This window comes from Magallana gigas, chromosome 3 (genome assembly GCF_963853765.1).
Source record: "Magallana gigas chromosome 3, xbMagGiga1.1, whole genome shotgun sequence".
NCBI lineage: Eukaryota > Metazoa > Mollusca > Bivalvia > Ostreida > Ostreidae > Magallana > Magallana gigas.
The window spans coordinates 16,976,266-16,995,774 of NC_088855.1; the positions used below are offsets into that span (position 1 = coordinate 16,976,266).

The 19,509-nt window shown below is 33.0% G+C and overlaps 1 protein-coding gene across 1 annotated transcript; it reads left to right on the plus strand.

The window, feature by feature from the left end:
- Window positions 1-2,583: 2,583 nt before the first annotated feature.
- Window positions 2,584-17,154, plus strand: LOC105339160 (uncharacterized). Its single transcript, XM_011444592.4, has 4 exons — window positions 2,584-2,822; window positions 5,889-5,999; window positions 9,352-9,474; window positions 16,826-17,154. Exons 1-4 carry the CDS (start codon window positions 2,657-2,659, stop codon window positions 17,029-17,031), a joined length of 606 nt encoding a protein of 201 aa, XP_011442894.1. The 5' UTR covers window positions 2,584-2,656; the 3' UTR covers window positions 17,032-17,154.
- Window positions 17,155-19,509: the final 2,355 nt, after the last annotated feature.

Sequence of the window (19,509 nt, forward strand, 5' to 3'; positions counted from 1 at the left end):
AGATTTGATCACGCCCCGACCGAAATTATCACCTCATAATATTCAAAGAATGATTCCTTATTACTTATGTTTATATGATTTTTAGCCATCGTACAATTAAATCTTTAACTATAAGTAAGCAAACCCCACCGGCGCCTCAATTTGGCGTCATTTGTATTATGGGTTATATAGTACAAAATCGATACGTAGTGTTATCACAGACAAAGACACTGGATGATGTAAATATATGAAATTGAAGGCGAATAACACTTTATCCTTATACTCGTATATCATGTACACTTACACTGAAAACTGTTATAAGCCAGTGTTTTAACTAGTCAAACTTAATTAGTCTCTACATAAAACGTAACATTTATATTGTCCATTCATAACCGTAAACATTTATACATTTGTGTTATCATCTTTGAGAACCTTATATAAAATACTAAAAAAAAAACAAAATTGATTTTGTAAGGGACATTATAATTCAGAACCAAGAGTATTGCCATGTCACTGAGTTGAATCATTTTACAATGTTAATCATTGAACCGGGTGCTTTTTTCTCCATTGAAAATTGAGACCAAAAAATACCGGGTTTACATCCGTTACATTGATATCATGCAAAGTAACAAAGAAAGTGAGCGCACAAGATGGTAAGTTTGCAGGAATCCTCGACACGAATCAATTGGGATTTAAATGTCTATAACCTCGAAAGGCTATGTACAGGTTTCAACAAAAATATATTATGTTGAGAGTCGAAGTACATGGCTATTCCGGTTATTAAAAAACTCACAAAGCTTTCAAAAAATGGCAATGAGAGGTAAACCGATAACTAGTTGGAAATGTTAATGCAAACATATTTTAATGAAGTTATATTGTGTATATCCTAAAAAACTAGTAATAAGAAAAGATTTTTTTATAGTGTTCATACAGCAGATCTAGAAATCAATAATAACAAATTAAAATATACCGGTATATTATAATTCAACATCATGTTATAATAACAAACATTTAAAACAAAAAAGTTTATTTTAAAAAAAAAGACAACCAGTTGGATTTGAACCCAAAACACTGAAAGTATGTATTCACTAATCCAGGACGAAACCACTGAGCCATGCGAGACTTGTCAATATATGCTCTATAAAGTACTGTTTGAAACAACACTGTCATATCAATGGACTGTTTTTTATCCCTCAAAAAATAATTTGAAAAAGTACATAATTAGTCATCTCTGGGTCATCTCTCCATCTTTTTTTAAAAAGCGACATTTTAAATGTTGAAATATGTTATCTTTACACGTTTCAAATTTGTGGAGAGAAGACCCAGAGACAACAAAATCATTTAAAAACAGTTGTAAATAAGTAGGATTTTGCATGAATTGCATCCTGTTGCTATATTTAGACCCATATTATAATAAAACCTTTTGCATTTCAAATATTTTTCCACTCATTCCACATCCAACAGAAACCAAATAACGGTTATAATTCGAAAAATATTCAAAATTAATTGATGAAATTTTCACTCTCCTTGTGCGCCCAGATTCCTGCCGAATCTACATCTTAACGCCCACATTCTTTCTACATGCAGACTTATGAATGACGAGTGTAATATGTTTTTTCAAGAAACAGAATCAGGACTTAAAGATTTACATATAGTTTGGCGAACAAGGCAGTGAAAGTCTTGTACCTAGATATGAAAAAGAACAGGCTAACTTGCTTGCGTAAGCATTCCAGATTTTATAAATATTTGTTCTCCTAAATTCGTAATTCTAGTAAATGTAAATGGAGAAAGATTATACGTTTTAAGCAAAGTGCATGGACATTTTTGTACACGATCAGTTCTGTACAATGTTAGTAACTGTTTACATCTTGAAAAACTTTGAGTATATGTAAGTATTTTTGTTTGGCTTTGTAGATGATTTTCGCTCTCCTACTTTTCATGAGCTGATCTAGATAGGATTCGGGGGTGGAGTCCCCCCCCCCCCCCGTGGAAGAAATCAAATTTCTTAAATCTCCTCGACCCCCCCCCCCCCCCCCCCCTCAAAAATACTCTTGATGAACGCATGGTTCTTATTACGTTTTATATATATCATTAATAATCTAATGGTTATTTGTTGTATCGTTTACTTGGTTACGTTAAATGAAATCAAGATCACCCATTTTTGCGACAGGCGAAAAAAGTTATGATAATATTTGATAGTAAACTCGTACTACTTAATTTAGTTAGTAATATTAAGTAATATCTGTAAACCAGTAGGTATGTATTATAACAATTATAGAATATCTGTAAATTTCACAATATTAATTCTAAACATAAAAATATACAGCTTAATTATTTGAATAATATATGCTTCACGGATGTATTTCCTATTATCATGATTAGGCCTAGGCTATACAGTAGGCGTCCATGACAACCCCCCTTTTTGTAAAACTTGAAATAAATAGAACACATTTTACGATCTGTTGAGATGTGAGCTATACTTCATTAAAGTGAACGATATACACTAAAATATAACACAGAAGCGACATAACAAGACTGTCTAGTCGATACTTATGGGAAGCGACTCCATTTTGTATAAAATTCGAACATCCGGTGATTAATGTAGAGTGCGCGAACGGAATTGTGGGAAGGGTACCAGACTATACCTTGCTCTGCCAAGGGCATAGGAATCGGGAAAATGTATGAAAACATATTTAACGATGTCGTTTCGAGAAAAAAAAGGAAGTGTATAGAAGAGCCCACGAATTGGAAGGAAATTACAAAATATTATGTGGTTTATGGAGACATAAGAAACAATACTTTAAGAAAGTTTTACATTCTCGGCAAACTGGGATTCATTAGTGGTGAGTAAACTCGGACGTTATGCTATATCTAATGAATGGACATTTATCATACTGCTATCATGATAGCATGGCGTTATTTTATCAGATGTATCATACGATTTATAGTCTGTCTCTAGTTATTGCTTCCATCACATTTTGATGATTTTAATTAAAAATACACATACAGGGTTTGAAATTGACACTAACTTTTTAACCTTGTCAGGTCCAGCACAATCTCCTGATTTAGCTATTTAGCTTGAAAAAGCTATATAGATTAAAGGACATATCGCATGTTTCTAAAGTATGGGACATTTTACATTTTTTGGCTTCCTTGTGTACCAAATAATTACTTCTAACAGTTTGTTAACGGTAGAAAAGCGGTAATTACTAAATTAGCCATAATATCAATTTTAAGGTGGTGCAGAACACCTGCTTATTGTGATGTTTACTTCCTATTGAAATAAACAATGAAGTATGAATATAATATTTTCCCCCAAAATAATGTTGCCTTACATTGAAGCGCAATGGGTTAGAGCAATTACATGTCTGTAAGGGCATTGGAGTCCGAGGTGTATTTTTGGTAATTTTACTATTGATATAAATGTTCATGGGGGAGGGGGGGGGGGTAGGGGGAGAGAGAGAGTCTTGACCCCTCATCCCACCCCTTTTCTAAATCTGTGCACACGATTATGTACATATAGGTACACAGAAGCAAATCTAAAGCTGGCAACCACCGCGGAGATGGGGCATAATTTAATTTTGTTTGTAAATATTATATACTAGACCATTATACTTTCTATGACATGAAATGTTAAGATTATTGATTAACTTAAAATTCACATGCAAACAGTTCAACCCCAAATTGCACGTAAAGTGCTGCTCATGTGTATTATCATATGGGAAGGGATCTTATCCTTCAGTTATGCAAATTATAATTATTTTAATTAAATGTATTACTGGAACTTACATGTGGCCTTCATTTTTAATTAAACTGGTACTAAACAGTGTTATTTAGGGGCAAACACTTGGTGCGGGTATTACTGTCTAATGACAGCATCTAGTTTTTGTATAATTACCTAGCTAAGATTTTTTAAAACCTTAACTTCGCTTTTCTTCAAGAATTAATACAAGTTTGCAAAAGCACAATTTCTAACTATATTCTGTTTTTTTATATATATATATATATATATATATATATATATATATATATATATATATATATATATATATATATATATATATATATATATATATATATATATATATATAAAATGATAAGGAAAAAAAAAATTGCCTAAAATTTTGGTGGTTTCGAACCCATAATATAAAAACCCTAGATATATAGGATTGGTTTATGTCAGGTGCTCTGACCACTGAGCCATTTCAGACACAAAAAAGAAGGCTGTTTAAATACTATGTGTGACTGGCCACGAATTTACGGAGTTGAAGTATTTTTTCAAAACATTCAATTTTTGGACACAAAATGATATTTTTAATGTATAGTGGGTCATTTCTCCACGTTTTTGTTGACTGAAATCAGATTGTTATCCACTAGACCTAGCTTATTTAGACTGTGAGAAAAATATGGAGCACAGACCCAGTCTATGAGAGACAATGCCTCGAAGTTAAAAAAAATATGACACTATTTATTAGCAGGTTTTGATTCTGTTTGAGTCAACATTTACTGAAATTTACTGAAATCAGATAAACCAGTATTAAGTAAATCGGACAAACTAATATTAACGAGGCCGGGTCTAATTAGTTCTGCCCTAGATTTTTTAATGAAATTTTTTACCTGAATTTCTACCGATATAATTATTATTTTAAGATTAAAAAATAAGACATTTACCACACCGTTTGTTTAGGGGGTCATCTCAAAGTTTGTTAATCTTTAACATAGGACCCTATTGGATTTCGCTTGAAATGTATCAATTTTGCACATTTTTTAAAACTTCTGCCCTAGGGATTTCTTTTTCTGTTCTACATATTAAAGTTACTGCTAAAAGGCATCAAATGGTCAAATAAAAAAAACCTTTTACCTCCTGGTTTGTTCCAGGGGTCTTATCAAGGTTGATTTTTGTATGCCAAATTTCCCAGATTTGTCAGATAATGGCTATTTTTTATTTGACAAACGCGGAAAAGGTGATCTTTATAGTATTATTAAAGCATTCAGACATATTTAAGTAATAAAAAAATAAATAACATCACATATTAAGGGTCATTAATATAAATTACATGGTTACTGTCTTGAAATATATGAATTAAGCTATATTTAGGCGGGTTAAGAAAACGTGACAGAGAGTTAGGCCTGCTGAACCCTCTTCACGTTTTCGACCCGAGCCCAAATATAGCTTATACTTCGAAACAGATATGTTTATTCCACAATATAACATTAATTTTACGCATTAAACGAGCCATTTTCAACAAATTTCGCTGAATATCTGCAGTTGAAACTATCGCGCCATGGCGTCAACCAAGCAAAAAGATGACGTCACAATACAAATGAAACGCTGCGCGAAAGCGTGCGTACTCGTTGTGTACTCGGCCTCGTTAAATAAGATTCCAACTTTGGGATGAAATGAGATTTGGGTGCTCAAAAATAATTTTTGGCACTCGTGCATTGGATGCTTTTGCTTTTGGGGTAAAGTGACGGTAGTCCTGTCTTTTGTAAATTATTTGTTTTTAAACAAAACCATGTATTGTGTCGAAATTTGTCACAATATCGTATCAGTATTTTTTGGTTTTTTGCCAAATTTCTAGTACCAGTAATATGGGTATCAATGTTATATTGATAGTGAATCAATTGTATAATATAAAATTTCGTTGTGTGCCATTTTTTGCAGTTTGAAATTATATATTTATTTTTGATTTATTGAATTTACATGCTGCTCTTCAGTACGTCAGTACATGTAGATGACATTAAGCAACTTAGCCAGGCTACAAAGGCTACTCTATTCAAATTAATACAACTCATGGACATAATTAGGGATTCATACAGTCTTGCCTTAACATTATTGAAAATGCAATTTATTTGAATCATGTTAACTGATTTATGAATTGAATTAACTGTACATGCTCTGTTTGCAGGGTTTAGTATTGCCGCCAGTGAGACTTACATTCATCCACATCCCAAAAACCCAGCAGGTGGCACTGCTCGTTTCTTTGCATACAGCTTGTGGAAAAGAATACCAGTCGGAAGTAAGTTGAACTGTATAACAGGCAGCTCATCTGGTAGAATGAACCTTTATTGTTCTTTTAATCCAAATTATAGTACGGTAATTATGTCCCCCTTCGAAGAAGGGCGGGCATATTGCTTTGCTGCTGTCGGTCGGTCGGTCTGTCGGTCAGTCGGTCCACCAACAGTTTCCGCTCATTTTCTTCGCAGAGGATGAACATATTGAAATGAAATTTGGTATACAGGTTTATCATGATAATATCTAGGTCAAGTTTGATATTGGGTACGATCGAGCAATTTTTGACAGAGTTATGGCCCTTGGACAAAGAAAAATTCTAGTTTTTTGCAGTTTCCGCTCATTTTCTTCGCAGAGGATGAACATATTGAAATGAAATTTGGTGTAAAGGTTTATCATGATAATATCTAGGTCAAGTTTGATTTTGGGTACGATCGAGCAATTTTCGACAGAGTTCTTTGGACGTAGAAAAATTCTAGTTTTTTGCAGTTTCCGCTCATTTTCTTCGTAGAGGATGAACATATTGAAATGAAATTTGGTATACAGGTTTATCATGATAATATCTAGGTCAAGTTCGATATTGGGTATGATCCAGCAATTTTCAACAGAGTTATGGCCCTTGGACTTAGAAAAATTCCAGTTATTTGAAGTTTACGTTCATTTTCTTTGTGGATGTTTCCAAGGGAGGGGGCATAAGTGTTTCACAAACATCTCTTGTTTATATTAGATGAATAATGCTGAACATTTTCTTTATGATTTTTTTGTGATATAATGTATGCGAGATAAACTTGATTAATAGTAAGTCTAGAAAGGGATTTTTGTGATCAGCTTAAGGTGGGTCGCGGGTTTACCCCATAAAAAATCTCACGAGAAAACATACCCTGAAAATTTGTCAAATCGTTCTGTAGGATTTACAGTTCATCATTTAAAATATTTATCAAATTTGTCTACGCAGTTTTTATGCAGTGCCGCCTTGAACTTGGTATTGTTAATGGTGCTGTTTTGAGGCTTTTCTAATAAATACATAGGAAAATGAGCATTTTTCGAGATGGAGTTATTATGAGAAATTGCAAGTAACTTTTAAACAGTTTAGACAAATTTATCAACTGTTTCTGTGCGTAAGAAACCGTGATTTAAAATAAATTTATGTTAAAAAAAAAATGATACATGTTCTCACTAGATTTTTTGCAATTTTATCTTAATTTGGGATAATTTTACCAAAAATTGCCGTATTTACGTATTTGACGTCGTCAGTACGAAGTCTTTTATTTTTAACCCATTCCACTTATTTAGTGATAACATCACTTAAAAATCAAATTTAGACTTCTTAAGTTTAAACTAAAAGCTTGCATTTCTGAAAAAGCAATTTTGGGGAGTATGAAAATAATACGGAGATAAAAAAGTATATTTTTATTATGAATTCAAAATTATAAGGCCTCCTGTGTACCCCCGGTTAGCATTGGCCTGTAAACAACAATAATTCTTAATGAACTAGGTACGGTATATGCCAAAAATGGCCCTATCTCTAAATCAAACGATTTTTTACTAAAAGGTAGACATTATTATGTAACTTCATTAAATAAAACAGTTTTGGTAATTTCTTCATAATTTTTGTGTGTGCCACTGCTCAAATAGTGTGTCATTGTAGTCACGTTATAATGACGTTGCAGTTAGCATCGTAACGTTATACACGTAAGCAATGAAATTCATATGAATCACATTATACTGGTAACTTTAAATAAGACGGTAAGTTGTATAATGGCCATTATTATATACACATAATTATTAACATATCTATTCACAGAAAATAAAAAGTCCAATATCTCGTGTGTTTCTGGAAAGTTCAAATTATAGTGCTCCATTTTTAAATCAATGTCAACACATCTACCTTTACAATTACGTTACATCATTTATACTGTCTCTTTTGAAAGGGTTGATATTCAAAAAATAATAAATATTGTAAATTATTAAAGTCTTTAACAATTAAACATAATCTGATTAATTTCCTTATTTCAATTTACATCCAAACTATTTTCGTTAGGATTTAGGCTCGCAGTGTAGTTTAAAAATACGAAATCGGGATTTTCTTGAAAAGGTAACAGCTTGTTTTTGTTATTGGGTGTTTGCGTCTTCGCATTCTCTAGCATCAACGATGAGTTTTGTTTGAGATATGCATGCCTAAAATCGTTGTGTATAAATGTATTTATGCCATAAACAATCCGTTTGTCTTTTTTCATCTTGCACTTTTCGCTCATATGCAGAATTTTTGTGTCCCCTGTAATGAGACATGGAAAGAGAAAATAAAAAGCGTCGCCGTAATCAATTTACTTCAACGTTTTATTATTATTATTTTTTTTGTTATTCCCGAAAGGCAAACAAAGTTGCGATAAGTAATTACCGTTGATATTTCTATATAATTTAAATCAACACTTACCTGCGGGAACTTTCTTTTCCATTACACATATTTTAAAAACAATGGTTTTTTGTAAAAAAAAAAAAAATTGAACAAGACATTTGCATGCAGATTTACATGTACCTAGCCTTTCGGGATATTAACAACCAAACCTCAAATTAAAGTCAGTAGCTAAATACTGTTTATTATATCTTTATGTTAAATACATTTATACCATTACAACCGTACCTAGTTCTTTGCTTTTGTATTATAAAGACTTTCTTTTTAAAAAATTAAAAAGATTTGTTAAGTTGCTATTAAGAATATTAAATTAAAAAGACCACTTTTGTCCTCTTATTCTAAATCAGAGAATGCAGAGCATAGTATTTTTTTATATCTAAAATGTAGAGGAAAGGGTGGTACCAAATTTTAAAGTAGGTTTCCAATTTCCACATTCTCTTCGTCAAATGTTATGTTAAATGTTAATGTAAATATATGCAAATAGTCTCCGATTTAGAAAACGGATGATATTTGTAAGATATGGAATTTTATACTTCAGTATTTCATTATTCATTAATGTATTTACATTATAGACCTAAATCGAATTACTTTATTATAACTAAGAGCATTTGACGTTAGAAAATGTGAAGTGGGAAACCTTGAGATGTCTCCTTTATGACGTCATAAACAAATGTGCACAAAACAGTCAGTCAAGTTGTCTAAATTGAGTACAGAATTTGATGACGAAAGCAAACCCGCGACCCACCTTAAGCTGATCCCTGTTGTGTTTTTATGAGGCATCTGGCAAATTTTACTATTTGTGCACACATAATGCCTCGCACTACTAGTTCACCATGCAGTGACAGCTTCATGTAAAATTTTTATCTTATTACATGCATGTTCAACTGCTTTTCTTTTCAGCAAAAAGAGTCAAACTCAAATCATTATACATGTGTCTCTTTTTCAGTGTTTGGTTTTTTAAGCTTTGGAGCCTATTGGTATGCCTGGAATACTTTCTTTGATAATGACAGTTTCATGGGAGTGACTTTTGCATCTCAAGCAGCATGGGTCACAACAGCTGGACCCATCAGTAAGAGTTGACAACTTTTACCTTTTTAAGCTCATCTTAAGTGGGCTTTTCAGATCATCTTTTGTCCAGTGTTGTCTGTCTGTAAACTTTTCATATTTTTTTTACTTTTTCTTTAATAAATCCACTTGGCCAATTTTAAGCAATTATTTATCACAAAATACACTAAGGTAATGGAGGTTCTACTTTTTTAGCTCACCTGAGCTGAAAGCTCAAGTGAGCTATTCTGATCACATTTTGTCCATCGTCCGTCTGTCTGTCCGTCTGTAAACTTTTCACATTTTGAACTTCTTCTCTAAAACCACTGGGCCAATTTCAACCAAATTTGGCACAAAGCATCCCTATAGAAAGGTGATCATAAATTGCAGAAATGAAAGACCGATCTTTTTTTAAATGGAGAAAACCTCGAAACTGTAGAAAAAGGGGGGTGCATTTTAAAAAATCTTCTTCTCAAGAACTACCGAGTCAAATTCAACGTAATTTTGCATAAATAAAATTTATGGAAAGGAAAATATCAATTGCATTTATCGGCAAATTCTGTTTCAGATTTGAGTAATTTACGAAAATGAAAATAGAGATAATCGCGGTCAATCAGTTTATTACTTCGGGTTCGGTATTCCATTTCGAAAACGAAAGTTCTTTGTATAAAGCAGCCATGTTTGAATGTTGACTCAAAATATGACAAAGGGGTCAAACTGACAAAGATGTATTTGCTTGTTGTGCAACAGTTTAGGTGTGAAGGGATAATCGTAACATACTAAACATATCTATATTTGTGCTGATTTTGTGAAGTGAATTGAGGTTGAATCTTTCAATGCGTTGACATTTTCACTCCTGACCATGGTTTTACCTTGTTTTGAATTTCATTATGCTTTTTAACTTGAGGGGAAATATCGCCTGTATTTTGGAATTTTACGTATCGAATCAAATATAGAATTCAGTAAATCAGACAGTTAATTGTTTACCTGCGCAAAATGAGCAAAATCTGATGCACTAACAACATATTTTATTATAAATACTATACATTCTATTGGTAATTCAGTACGATCTCTACGTAATGGTTGATTATAATGCAACGTGCTTTGTTAAGATGCTGTGCATTTTCAGTCTAAACGGAGATTGTTTTTGCTGCTAGAAATATATAGATATATATATATTATGAAAAATAAATTGTGCTCTTTCTTTGTTTTAGTGCATGTTTCTTCTGTTTTAATTGTTTACAATTTTCTCTTGACAAAATAAGCAAGATACAGAGCTTTACTCACAGAACTGAGGCCATGCTTTTGTTTATTCTGAATAGGAAATACAAATGTACCAAGTTTAAAAATCTTAAGTTGAATGTAGTTAACTCTTGTGAACAAAAAATTGACTCAAACCAAGCAGAATTGTGAGTTCTGTATCTTGCTTATAATTCTGCGATTGACACTGAAATTTCGATTTATCACTAGAAATGTCTCACTAAACGTTAAATACTTGTACAGAAAAATTAAAAGGATGATATGCTGTAACAACCTTATGGGGCCCCCTCCTTATACGATGAATCTACACCATCTTGATCATCTTGATTTGTAGCCATTTGTTAATGTTGATTTTGAATAAAGATGAAAATATAGGATGGGACTTAGTAAAATAGAGTGATATGGCAGTCTTTGGCTCAGTGAGAGGGGTGGGGAGGGGCTAGACCTTATCAGAAATCTTGACAAGCAAAAAAGAAAAAGATTTCGAAAACGGCTATGTCTGACTTTGCCAAAAAAAGTGGGGGGGGGGGGGGGGGGTACCCCCCTTTCACCCAGTTCCGACGCCTATGCATTGATTATACATGTAATAGCTAGCTCTTTAACATATCACATATCACATGATAACATTTTTCATTCGAGTGTATTCATCGATCAAGTGAGTAAGGTTAGAAAACGTCGCACAAGTTCACGTCCGGTAAACAACAATCGTTTATAATGCGGAAGACCAATCAAATTTTTGAATGTTCTTAATTTGAGCGCCTTGAGGTACAATTTTGAAATTCTTCTTTCACATGTAGGAATTTTTTTGATAAAATACAATAACTAGCTAGTACAATGTAGTTGAAGATGAATATGTACCTATATATATGCGGTAAAGTGCCAAACTAAATCGAAACGAAACGAAACCGAACGAAACGAAACCAATCAAAACGAAACCAAAAATCGAAACGAAACAAAAAAAACCACATAATAAAGTAAAAAACTGATATACCGTACATTATAATATCAATAACTTTTTGTACGCACTTAAGTTTGGAGAGAGAGAAAGAGAGAGAGAGAGAGAGAGAGAGAAAGAAAGAAAGAGAGAGAGGATGCTTATACTGTAAACGTATTAAAAAAAACTGTCTTTAGTCCTTTGGCCCTGTATTATATTTTGCGTTTTTGGCAGAAAACGGCATCCGCAAAATCAAGTACATTGCCAAATGTAAAATATATAAGTAGATAAAAAGGTAAATTCAGAAATGCGCTAAATCAAATCCATGCTAACTTGTTGAAAAAATATATTCTGCCAAATATCAGAAACCCTAAATATAGTATGTTTACAGTATTTAGGGAGACATTCCAACCACACGATTTTTTTATATTGAGATGAAATATTGTAAAAATGAATCAAATACAATGTGCGTGCGCATGAAAGGGAGAGAAAGAGGGGATTATGTTTGATATAAGGTAATACACAGGTAAAAACCTCTTTATAATGCAATTTAATTTTGTCAAATTGCGACGTCCAAATTCATGCTATACATGTTAAAACAATTCTTATCAGATGTTAGAAACTGGTTATTGATAGAAAGAAAATTGTTGTTAGAATACCTCCTTCAGTATCATCATCATCATCATCATCATCATATCTATCCCTGTATCTCCTTTTCTTTCTTTCTTTCTCTCTCTCCCAAACTTGTGTATATACTTTGCTATGTGATGTCGCTGATAAGTTTTAAGGCATCTCTCTCTCTCTCTTCTCTCTCTCTCTCAACGTCTGTATATCATTAAATGAAACAAATTAGAAACATTAAAAGGTATTGGAATGTACATCAGTTATTTACATAATTATATAATTTTTGAAAATTTAGGATAATCGGCTTAAAAATTTACAGCGGCAATCAGAAACATACAGATAGGTATATTTTATGGTTCAAAAATTCATTTCAATGAATTTATTTTCACTTTTATGTAGTCAAAATTGATATTAGTTTTGTTTAAATTCCATTTTGTTTTGTTTCAATTTTTGGTTTCGTTTCGATTGGTTTCGTTGCAATTTCCTTTTGCACTTCACATGCGCCCTATACGAGGGTTGTCCCAAAATAGCGTAGACAAGTGGCGTTATTCAGTTATTCGAAGACAAAGGAAGATGAAATTTGTGCCACAAAGGGCTCAAGATATTTACATTCAAATAATGTTTTAAAATTAAATATTGTTTGAGATTAAATTAGTGAAATGAAAGCATGTTAGATCAGAAATTCGACATGCGGCGCAATGTCAAAAACAAAAAGTTAAAATCAAAATAATGAAATGAAAATTTGCGAGGAAAAGTACTTTTTGAATGAAAAAATTCAAATAAAACATACATTGATATTTGATAATAATTCTATTAGTTACTCAGAAAATGTTTTGGCGATAACAAAGCTTTTAAATATTATATAGCGCGTTTTGTGACAAGTTAAAAAGTTAACTCGTAATAAAATGACGATGTCAGTGTTTAAGGCGGCGCAGCAGTAACTGATACAATTTTGTAAAAACCGTGAAATAAATCCTAAGCGGCTTTGGAAGTAAATGAAATTAACAAAATCGATTAGAAATGCGTTTTGTGAATACTAGGTAAGTAGTTAAACAACATTGAAAATATTTGAACAAGTATGATGACAAAAAGTGAAAAAAAGAAACACCGAACGATATCAATGGACGTCAAAATGCAGAACGACACATTTCGGTAAGACGGACGTTAGACAACATGTAATACAGGACAAGTCTGGAGCCGACATATCGTTTGTACTTAGAAAATATTTTAAAAAAAACAACTAGAAATATATGTTGAATGTGCACTCAGGGTACATGTTCAAAGAAGATATTTTTTCTAAGATATTTTCGGAAATAAAACGTAAATGTTATCGTAAAACGATGTGGAGGGTTTAGCAACAACGTAAAACTGGAAATTTTCGATGTCGCACATTGCGCCGCCTGACAAAACTGGTTGTTAATAATTATTTATTTTCTCGAGAAATAAATAAAGTACAGATTTGAATTTTTCAGTATTGTTTGCCAAAGGGTCATTGAAGAAAACATAGAAGTCTAATGAAATTGCAGTGAACAAATGATAAATTATGTGTCCTGTCTACATTATTTTGGGACAACCCTCGTATATGCATATTCTCATATATAATTTGATCGTTTTATAAAGTGATGGGGCAGAACTAAAATAAAGAGAATGGCAGTGTACTCCTACCAAAATTTTTTATATTTTGCATAGGATCTTATTTTTGGTAAAATTGGTATTTCATAAGCGTACAATGTCAAAGATTAAGTGTAGGAAAGTAAGTGTAAAATTTGGATAAAGTTTATTGGTATTCTTTTTTTTGTTTTTCTACCTAGGGGCCATATGGCACAATATCCTTTGTACACCCATATAAAGCCATTGTTGCTCAGGTGAGCGATGTGGCCCCATGGGCCTCTTGTTTAACTGGAGAACCACATCCTTTTCAAATGAGAAATAATAATGGGGACACAGTAAATGGGTGAGGGTTCGAAATTTTACTTAGTAATAGAGAAACGTCTTTAAAAATCCTCTTAAAAACTGTTAGCCTAGAATAGCTATAACTTTAGTGAAAACAAACTCAGATAGTGTAGATTCAAGTAAATGTCAAAATCCTAATCTTCAGGAAAGGATGGGGCCACTTTGGGGGGGGGGGGGGGGTCCAAATTTACATAGGAAAAAAAATTACACTCAAAAACTGTTATAACATATGGTCTTACTTATATGCTGATATGCAAGCATTATGACATATTGTTGATTCTTTAAAATTTTAAGGCTGTGGCTCCTGGACAATTCTTGGGTTGCACAAGGGGTTCACCATTTGATATATGTACAAATAAACAATGTTCAATGTGTGATATGACTAAAAATTCATCCTGTTAAAAAAGGCTCAATGTTTAACATAAGTAATGGAAAATCTTTTTATACAGATCTATTCTACAACAATGTCCTGACATTTTGTATTTGACCCCATAAAGCTGATTTTACTCTGGCGAATGTTCTCAGGGGAGTGATGTTGCCCATGGTCCTCTTGTTTAAATTAACATAGAAGCAAGCGAAAGTGAATAATTTCAAGTAATGTCGTATTGAATTCTCTGAGGGAAAGAGAGGTAACATTTAGGTTGGGGTGAAACAGGGAATACAGGAAAGTTCGTAGTACATGTTTTCAATTTCAAATGGAATTATATAGAAAACAAGAGGCCAATAGGCCTTAACGGTCACTTGAGTACCATAGCCCATATACACACTTGTCAAGGAGTCTCATATATGCATTTGTTTCATTCTGGAGTAAAATAAATTATGATATTGTAATGACAACCATCTTCCTGCCTGAAATCTTTCAAAAAGGACAATGAAACCTAAAATTTAAGCGAATATTTTATGAAGATCATAATAGAGTGCATGACCAAATATTGAAAAGGAACAAGAAAATAGTTGAAAATAATTTCCCCATATTTTGTTAACTTTCAAGATAGGTTTTATATGAATATGTTTTCATAGATAAACTAAAAGGAATAAATAAATAAATCTTAAAAAAATCTTCTTCTCAGAAACTAATCAGCCAGGAAAGCTGAAACTTGTGTGGAAGCATTCTCAGGTAGTGTAGATTCAAAGTTGTTAAAATCATTATCCCTGAGGGAAGGGTGGGGCCACAATGGGGGGGGGGGGCAAAGTTTTACATAGAGTAAATCTTTAAAAATCTTTTTAAAACTTATCAGCCAGGAAAGCTGACACTTGTGTGGAAGCATTCTCAGGTAGTGTAGATTCAAAGTTGTGATAATCATGATCCCCTGGGGTAGGGTGGGGCCACAATGGGGGGGGGGGGGGGGTCGAAGTTTTACTTAGGAATATATAGAGTAAATCTTTAAATATCTTCTTCTCAAAAACTTATCAGCCAGGAAAGCTGAAAATTGTGTGGAAGCAATCTCAGGTAGTGTAGATTTGAAGTTGTAAAAATAATGACCCCCGGGGGTAGGGTGGGGCCACAATGGGGGGGGGGGGTGTCGAAGTTTAACATAGGAATATATAAATAAATCTTTAAAAATCTTCTTCTCAGAAACTAATCAGCCGGAAAAGCTAAAACTTGTGTGGAAGCATCCTCCGGTAATGTAGATTCAAAGTTGTGAAAATTATGACCTCCGGGGTAGGATGGGGCCACATTTGGGGGGGGGGGGGGTGTTAAAGTTTTACATAGGAATATATAGAGTAAATCTTCAAAAATCTCTTTCTCAGAAACTAATCAGCCAGATGAGATGATTCTTTATAATTATTAAGACTTTGGCTCGGGGACAATTCTTCGGCCTCACAAGAAGGTTCAAGATTTGATGTAGCTTTATATCCCATGTATAAACAATTGTTAAGGATCTTTTTTAAAAACTGTAATACTCAACATGTGATATGACTATAAAATCATCCTGTTAGAAAAGGGACTAATGATTATAAACATATAAGAATATCCAGGGGGAAAAATGGATTTTATTTATACAGGATCTACATGCATTATTGTACATTATTCTATTGTTTCTCAGGTGAGCGATGTGGCCCATGGGCCTCTTGTTTAGTTCACCTGAGCTGAAAGCACAAGTGAGCTATTTGTCACATTTTGTCTGTTGTATGTCCGTCAGTACTTGTCCCATCAGGACAGTTCTAGTTCATATTTGGCTCTGCCCATGGTTCCCCCGCGGTGGTAGAGCCATGCATTTCACAACTTAGATTGTAGTTTTCAAAAAGTTAAAAATGTAAAATTGTTAATGCATGATGAAGACCAATTGCATTACGTCACCTGAGTGACTCAGGTGACCTGAAAAAGTCATGAAAAAACCAAGGCTCTAATTTGTGATAAATTGTTTCAACATTGTTCAAAATTGATCAGATGGTTAGCCCTAGGATAAAATTATAAGACCACTTTTTAAAGAGGGGATTGGTGGTTTGGATTTTATTTGATAAAATAAACTAGTTAGCTACCTGTGTCAAATTGGAAATATTATGTGGCCCATGGGCCTTTAAGAAATAAATGAAGAAAAAATATTAGTCAATTATATGGGCAAGTGCAATCTGTACAAAAAATCATTATTTTTTTTTTCAGTGAAAAGATGGACTAATACGTATGATTTTATGCCATGGGCCATTTTATTGGGATTTGTCCATCTATTTCCATATCGTCAAGATTTAGCAAGACGCAGGCTGACTCAAATTAAGCTTAGCAATCCCCATCATTATGAATTCGATATGTTTGGAAACTATATCAAACCTTTGACTGGCATCAATTATAACTTTGATGATGATGTTTAAAGGAAATATTGGGGATCTTGACTGCTTTGTGGACAATAATTTGGCCAAAAAAGGCCAGTAAAGAAAATACCGTTCTTTTGTTTGAAAAAAAAAATATCTTGATTAAATGATCATAAAACAATATATGTATTGCTCTTTGTTTTTTTTTACAATAATACACAGCAGGTATATGATATACAAATTACATTGTATATAATCTAAGGCAAATATGGAACCTTTCGTCACTTTTTGTCTGTCGTCCGTCTGTCTGTTTATAAACCTTTCACATTTTCGACATCTTCACCAGAACCACTGGGCCAATTTCAACCAAACTTGGCACAAAGCACTCTTAGGCAAAGGGGATTCAAAGTTGTAAAAATTAAGGATCAAGTACTTTAACAAAGGGAGATAATTAGAAATTATTGAAAATTTTTGTGAAATCTTCAGTGATTGAGAAAAGCAATGAGCTAAATGTGACACATTTGCATGGATAAACTCACAAACGATATCACAAGTACGTGTAAATCTTCATTGAAAATTTGTCTTATATTCTGTTCATCAAAGGGATACGGGAGATAACTCTATTTCAGTGCATTTGATATGAAATATCCCGAGAGTTCCGAATGTCAAAATGGTGTGTAATTCGAAGCGAGTAAAAAATTTTGGTGAAAAAGTGTTGAATTCTTCATTAAAATGAATTAAATTTTTAGATGGAAATTTGACTGTTATTATCAATACAACCTCATTAATTTTCTCCAAGATCGTTTCGAAGCGATTCTGCATTTTTTTTGCTACTTTACGGGTATATGGGAGGTATTTTAACTGTGGTGAAGGCCTGTTCCGAGACACAGTAAGATTATTCTAACTAAGCAGAGTGTAGTGAAATTTAAAGCATTATTGTCTTAAAGCTTGGTTATGTAAATGTCAACAATACGATGTTTTGATGTTCCTATTTCGTAAATGTCCGATGTCATATGCAATGTCAACCCGTGCACGCACGGGTCAAAGTCTAGTACATTTAATTAATATATTATAGAAATATTTGGTAATGTTTAATGTTACACAAATGACAAAAATGAATCATTATCAATTCATATATGACAATAGATTTAAACTCACCAGTCTCTTATATTTTGAATGAGCTTGTTTAAGAACACATTCTTCAGTGCAGAATAATTGGTGATATCCACTGTGAACCTATGTCTATGATATTCAAAATGATCTCCAACCTTTTCCAATGTGTTTAATTCTTCTGCACGATGAGAGCTGAAAACCTTATCACCAGATTTGTAGGATTCCAAGTCAGAAAGGCAAAGGTCAATAGAAATCTGCATTAGAAATATGAAAATACGACATTCAAGGATCAACAAATTGAAAAATTGTAGTGTGACTGTCGGCGTCTTTGAAAATAAATATACCAAAAACCCTCAGCATCAGCGAGCAGAGTATATGCAAATGTTGAAACAATTTACTAGATACGATCTCGCTACGAGTAACGAGTATGTCTTCCGTTCAATTTTTAAATGATACGATTAAAATATCAATGAAATTTCTGAATTCCTCTCCACCACTCCCTTTCAGATAATGTATACGGTTGTCTATATCCTTTAAAATGCTCAACAAAGTGTTTTGCTTTTTCACATACAGTATAGCACTTTAAAGATTTAAGATTTTAGTCCCCTATAACCCCTAATTACGCCATCAATGGGTGTGGCAATGAGTTTTACAAACTGATATTGTTACGATCAACAACTTTGTTTCTATATGTATAATCATTACAAAATCTTGATCGTTTTTAAGTTATCTGAAATAGAGTTTACAAATGTCTTTGCCCCTAATTTAAGGGGCAATCCCCTTTTACTTGAGTTCATTTGAAAGGTCTCACGAATACTAACATTTTCTGTTCTCACACCTATCATAAATTGTTGTTCATTTTTGAGATACAAATGATTGAATATATTTTAGGGGCCAACCCTCTAGATCCTTAATGGGGACAGACATTGGTGTTTTGACTAATGGGCTCGATTAAAATCATCAATGTAAACCTTTTCTTTTCTACAATGTTTCACAAAATATGTCTCCTTCTCTAGATATATTGCGTCAAAGTTTAAGCACTTTGGCCCCAAAAAATCCCTAATTACGTAATCAATGGGCTTGGCAATGATTTTACCTGATAGATATTGTTACGATCAACAACTTTGCTTCTATAATGCATTACAAAATCTTTATCGTTTTTAAGGTATCTTTAATAGAGTGTACGAGTGTCTTGACCCCTAATTAAAGAGGCAAGCCCATTTTACTTGAGTTCATTTGAAAGGTCTCACGAATACTAACATTTTTTGTCACGCCTATCATAAATTGTCGATCATTTTTGAGATACAAATGATTGTATATATTTTAGGGGCCAGCCCTCTAGATCCTTAATGGGGACAGACTTTGGTGTTTTGATTAATGGAATCGATTAGAATCATCAATGCAAGCATTTTCTCTTCTAGAAAG

Bases quoted from the DNA above. Each gene is read 5' to 3' on its own strand.
- LOC105339160 (XM_011444592.4), top strand. From the start codon at position 2,657: ATGTATGAAAACATATTTAACGATGTCGTTTCGAGAAAAAAAAGGAAG. The intron at 2,823-5,888 runs GTGAGTAAACTC...CTCTGTTTGCAG, and splicing joins CAAACTGGGATTCATTAGTG to GGTTTAGTATTGCCGCCAGT. The intron at 6,000-9,351 runs GTAAGTTGAACT...TCTCTTTTTCAG, and splicing joins GAAAAGAATACCAGTCGGAA to TGTTTGGTTTTTTAAGCTTT.